This window comes from Pseudophryne corroboree, chromosome 4 (genome assembly GCF_028390025.1).
Source record: "Pseudophryne corroboree isolate aPseCor3 chromosome 4, aPseCor3.hap2, whole genome shotgun sequence".
NCBI lineage: Eukaryota > Metazoa > Chordata > Amphibia > Anura > Myobatrachidae > Pseudophryne > Pseudophryne corroboree.
Genome location: NC_086447.1, coordinates 731440448 through 731446447, shown reverse-complemented (window position 1 = coordinate 731446447; position 6000 = coordinate 731440448). Strand labels below are relative to the sequence as shown.

Genomic DNA, 6000 nt, shown 5'->3' with positions numbered 1-6000 from the left:
CTGGTTAGGTAGTCTATGTTATATTGTAGTGTATGACTTGTATTGTGTTTAACTCTTTTGCAAGTATAGCATTCATAATATATATTTTAGGCGTTGGACCCTGAGCACGGTATCTGTGTGTTTCTTATAGTATTAAGTATTCTCAGAGCGTCGGTGACGCTCAAACAGCTTTTAAGGTAATAAGGTTATACTGTGTTGCATTTACACTCTAACATTACACTAAGGTTTTACTGCACAATACACTGTTTATGGTTTAGATACAAAGGTTTAATATAGTGAGCGTCAGCGCCGCTGGTGATCTCCTCGTGGTCCCGAGCGTCCGCTACGCTATAGCGAATCATTACGTTAGTTAACAGCCAATAACGTGCCTGCCTGTGATCTCTTGGCCGTGAGTGAACGTGACGCTTGAGCGTCTCGATCACGGCAAAGCGATTGTTACGCAACTAGCGTACCCTTACGGTACTTCATACGTAGATAGCGTACAGTGTTCTTAGACCTCATAAAGGGTATTATATACGATAAATATTTAGCTTTATCACTATTTATCTTACTAATTACCAACAATTCCCAACTTCTAAAAAGAACTAAAGCAAATAAATGATGGCAAACAAAGTATTGTTCTTTATTATGTCGCATGGTTTAATTCTTGTTTCTGGTATCTCACATCAAGTGAGCTGAGAAATGAAATGAACACAAATATTTTGGCTTCATCATATTTGGTAAAGAAAAAAAAATGAAGATGGCTTGCATTAAATATTCAAGACTGACATTTTTATTCTTGCCTTCACCAAATTGTCCTTTTCACATTGGCCCAGATGGAACGTTTTAATCCCTGGGTTAGTTTCACTTCATCCCAGTCTAGCTTGGTATCCGGGATCTCTCCTTCGGGCTCTGGAACAGTGGAGAGTGCACCGTGAGGTGATGCTACAATTTGGGGGAAAGGACCACGATCCTCTCTGAACTCCACAACATGCAGGCGTTTCCTATTGGCTAGGTCTTGATGAGTTTCCTGTTTTAAAAGAATCAAGATAAATTAGAACTGAAATCAAATAGCATTCTTATGCAGGAATTCCGCTATTGCAATACAAATCATTGTTCAATGTTTCCGGCATTGTGGTTATCAATAGTTTACATGAAAACAACAGCATTCTCTATAGCAATACGTAACATGTAAGGGTGGAATAGGCAGCACATGACACCTAATGCTGTCTTTCAGATCTGACCTGGCTCTTACAAGAAACGGACAAAAAAAACATGGGGTAAGATTTGAAAGTGGGTCATCAGCCGCCACATTGCATGGAAACAATTGCTGACCACACTGAAAAATTGTAATGCTATTTAAGTGATTTGCATTGCAACATCACCATCTGGTGACAAAATTTTGTAAGCAATTCTTTCCCAATATATGAGCAGCACATACTCTGATGTACCTGTTGTAAAAATTTCCCTTCATTACAAGTCTTAGAACCTGCTCCAGAGAGTTCTAAGTAGGAGTACTTTAAGTTTAACAGCTCTGTCTGCATGTTTAAGTATGTATATACAGTATATATGTATGTATAAAAAGACCGATATTGTACACTAACAATATTAAAGCTTGTACTAGGTCATTATATTTCACAATACTATAAAAAGTCTAACACTAAATGGAAAATGCTAAGTGTCCTTCTTTATGCCTAGTGAGCACGATATGTGGAAGGGACAGCACATCACATTTTATTATGTTGAAGATTGGAGTGTATTCAGATGTAGCCACGCTCATCGTGGCTACATCTGGTCATTATCGCATCTTGATAGGCCCGACCGCATACATGTCTGGGGCGCTTACATATCTTAGACGCACACGTGCCCCATTCACATAAATGGGGGCTGCACGGCTAGGCGCAGGTGCGACTAGCCACGCCAAGTGTGCCCGTTTAGTGCAGATGTAGCTACATCTGTATCTCTAAGAAATTATAAACAAGAGCGTTAGAGACATTTTAGAGTATTAATAGATTCATTTCAATAGTTGTGTCAAATTTGTTACTAAAATGGTTGTAAAAGTGTCACATTTGCTATTTTGTATTATGACGGTCTAAAGGTGCATACACACGGTACGATAAAGCTTTACAATTCTGACTATATAGTCAAAATCATAAGGAAAGTTAAGGGCCCTACACACTGGTCCATTTCTCTGAAAGATGTGAACGATATCTTTTATAGATGAACGATAAATTGTTCATATCTTAGAGTGTGGATGCTTCAACGATGAATGATGCACGTCCTCATGTTCGTTCATCGTTGGTCTCCCGTCGTATGAACATGCAGGTCGATTTGGATGACCTGCATGTTTGAGAATGGGGCCGGGTGACATGGGAGTGAAAAAAACTTTCGCTCCCCTCGTCACCCACACCTGCGGCGTCTGTGCAGGCAAGTCAATCTTGACTATATTATTTACAATCTAATACATAGTATAGATAAAATTGGCACTCACATAGTCAAAATCTCAAGTAAAGATAGTCAATATCGGTGGTTCAGGGGAAACTGCAAAGTCAAAATCGGAGCTAGTCAATATCTCACCGTGTGTATGCACCTTAATGTAAAGAAACATAAAGCGCGATATTCAATTGTTTTGCGCCCTCGATCTCCCGCCTAAAGTGACGGGAGATCTCGGGGTACAATTCAATAGATTTTTTTCACTCTGATCGCACCCATAAAGGTCTGGTTTAGCCATGTACAGCAGCTAAACCCGACAAAAATGCTGGGTGTGATCGCGAAAAGTGCCGTTTGGGCGCCCAAACGGGTCACTTTTCGTGCATTTCAGCTACCCCTGGGGGGTGCGAACTTAAATGCAGATGCCAGCAGACATCGTGCCTGAACAGTACTACAATTGAATAGTTCCGTTTGAGCGCCATCTAGCTGCCGACGGAAAAACATCTGAATTCCGAATAAAAAGTGCAAAATGGTGGACAATAATGAAACCTCTTCCGCAAGTACCTGTACAGAAAAAGCGTTGTTACCAATATCAACTAATCACATTATCTAATGCAATTTACAAAAAATGAAAGGAAACATTTGATTAGTTGGCATGGGTCAGACAGCATTTCATGAGTGTCCCACATAATGCCAAGAGTCATCGTGATGTACTACAGTAATGTAGCAATGCTGGGTAACTGTAGGGATAACATACCTGCTGTGCCAGCCCCAGAAACAGCGCCGTTGTGAGGTTTAGCAGATTATTGGAACCACTTAACTTTGCGTACATATCTTTGATACCAATTAACTTGCAAATGGTAATTATTGCTCTATGACAGTGAAGGCCATAACCTAGGCAAGACAAAAACACACTGTAAACACAAAAGTCTTATTACTTATACAAAACATGACATCTGAATGTTGTATCTTTCAAGGATATTACATTAACAATATGTATTAAAGTCTCTACATGTGCTGGCAGAATTTACATTATATTATTTTCTTGAAAACTTTTGTCAGTGTTCTGGTTTATCTGTGATTAAATACCACCAGTTACATGTCAGATTACAATCAGCACAAACCATACTGTAAGAAAAGAAAAGAAAAGAAAAGTGTGAAGCACAGTTCAGTGGCATGCTGGTTAGCATTGCAGCACTGGGTAGCATTCAAATGAAATCCAGCACAGGAGACCCAAAATAAAGAAAGATATATGTAATTCACAAAAATTCACAATTATTGGGGGGAATTTGAATGTTTGAAAAGTTGGTTGGGTGTCTGTTTTTTACTCTCTATTAGATAGGAAAAAACAGACTCCCAACTGACTTTTTAAACATTTGAATCTCCCCCATTGTGTCAAAAGTGTACACTCGCCTATGTCAGGTATGTTAAGTTTGTGTGTTGACAATATGTGTACAATAAATTGCTGTGTGTTTTCCCCCTAGTACCCAATTCTCCTTCTCAGAGTTGCTACTGTTCCTGTGGCTCCATAAAGTCTGAATTCTAGCTGATCTACACAGCTCAAGTTTATAATCTGCTCACATTATGATATGATCTGCTTCTGTGGATCCCCTTTCCCTCCATTCTCCTGTATCCCACTTCCCCCTTTTAGGTTATAAAAAGTCTAATAAAATATATTTAAAAGAAAAACATTGCTGTATGCTTTCCTTTATAAGGGCGAGTCCTGCATGGAAATTTGGGCATATTTCATATTTGTATGCAAACTCGATAGCCAGATTACTGATGGGGCACAGGGGATACTGTTCCCCAGGACCCCCTCTGTCACGGCGCCCCATCCCAGCCGGAGCATAGTGACATCCCTAGCTCTACCTCTTGTGCAGCAGCAGAACCAGGAAGCAAGAATGCGAGCAGGACAGTATGCAGTACAGGCAGAGACGCAGGAATATCTGGTTTTATGACTACTGACGGAGCTTCCCTGCCAGAGGAGAGATAGGAGGAGGGAGAGAGCTGTAAGTGACCCATCCGAGCCCTGTGTAACCTGTTATCTGATAAGAACATTCGGGTCTAGAGAGACACACACACACACACACACCTGAGTTCTATACCAGTGTGTAAATAGTACAGATGCTGCTGCTTTTCCTGCATGTGACAAGATAAATTATAGATTTTATTTCTCTACAGTTTGTTCCAATAAAAGAAAACTGTATAAAATAGCTGTCTCTCAATTAGGTGGAGCTATAAACAGTACGCAGGCATTATTAAACTACAGGTTGAGTATCCCTTATCCAAAATGCTTGGGACCAGAGGTATTTTGGATATCGGATTTTTCCATATTTTGGAATAATTAGATACCATAATGAGATATCATGGTGATGGGACCTAAATCTAAGCACAGAATGCATTTATGTTACATATACACCTTATACACACAGCCTGAAGGTCATTTTAGCCAATATTTTTTATAACTTTGTGCATTAAACAAAGTGTGTCTACATTCACACAATTCATTTATGTTTCATATACACCTTATACACACAGCCTGAAGGTCATTTAATACAATATTATTAATAACTTTTTGTATTAAACAAAGTTTGAGTACATTTAGCCATCAAAAAACAAAGGTTTCACTATCTCACTCTCACTGAAAAAAGTCCGTATTTCGGAATATTCCGTATGTCGGAATATTTGGATATGGGATACTCAACCTGTATTAGTTTAAATATAATGTACACCACTGGTTTAAGTGTAATATATACAATCCATACCTCCCAACGTGACTCATTCCAGGAGGGACAAAATTCTCTCTACCTGGACTTTCCTCTTAATTTATGACCTATGTGCAATAACCTGTGTAGTTCAACACAGGTGACACCAATCATATATAAAGAGGGAAGTCCATGGACCATCTAATATACCCCCCTCCCCCAAGGCTTAATCCAGCTCCTGGAGCAGATGCCAGACCTGCTCAGTGCACGTACAGAACAGGTCTTGCGATGTCGCTCACAGCCCCGGACAGGGAAAGATTGTGAATTCCGTTTCCTTTAGGTGTTGTAACGAAAAGGAACAAATGTTATTTTTAGGCTTTCCAAATAACCTTTATGTAACACAGCTACAGACGGAAGCATGTTGTGATCCTCAAGTCTTGAAATGCAGTTGGCTTGCCAGATACTGCCGCAATAAGTTTGCCTATAGGTGCTGGCTTCTTCCATTTGCCCACAAAACTCCATAGGCAAGTTACGTTATTTCATGTGGCTTTTTCTGGATGACAATGAAACTATCCTCCAGGATTTTCACATTGAAGCTCTATAGTTGCAGCATTTACATCAATTAACAAGTGGAAAATTTGGATCAATAAATTGGACCTCCATATGTATTGTCTTTCTTCTTCTTTTTTTTTTCTTTTTCTAGGGGTGGGGGGGGGGGGGGTGATGAAGTAGGTCTGCTCATTGTTGGAGTGTGTTATCCTTAACTTTAAATACATATAGTGGCAACACTGGATGAATAAATGAAATAGTATTTGTACAGAGCAAATCACCAGCACAAGGGTGAAATAAATGTATTTGTTGAGATAACAACCACCTCCAGGAATGA

At 39.5% G+C, this 6000-nt stretch overlaps 1 protein-coding gene across 2 annotated transcripts in view; it reads right to left on the bottom strand.

The window, feature by feature from the left end:
- Positions 1–598: 598 nt before the first annotated feature.
- Positions 599–6000, bottom strand: part of MRPS5 (mitochondrial ribosomal protein S5) — a 265707-nt gene continuing 260305 nt past the window's right edge. For both annotated transcript variants that reach the window (XM_063918077.1, XM_063918076.1), the window contains exons 10-11: positions 3167–3303; positions 599–1009 (exon numbers count right to left, since the gene is read on the bottom strand). In XM_063918077.1, the coding sequence (XP_063774147.1) occupies positions 785–1009; positions 3167–3303 (362 nt within the window). In that variant the 3' untranslated portion in view covers positions 599–784. The remainder of the gene's footprint in view (positions 1010–3166; positions 3304–6000) is intronic.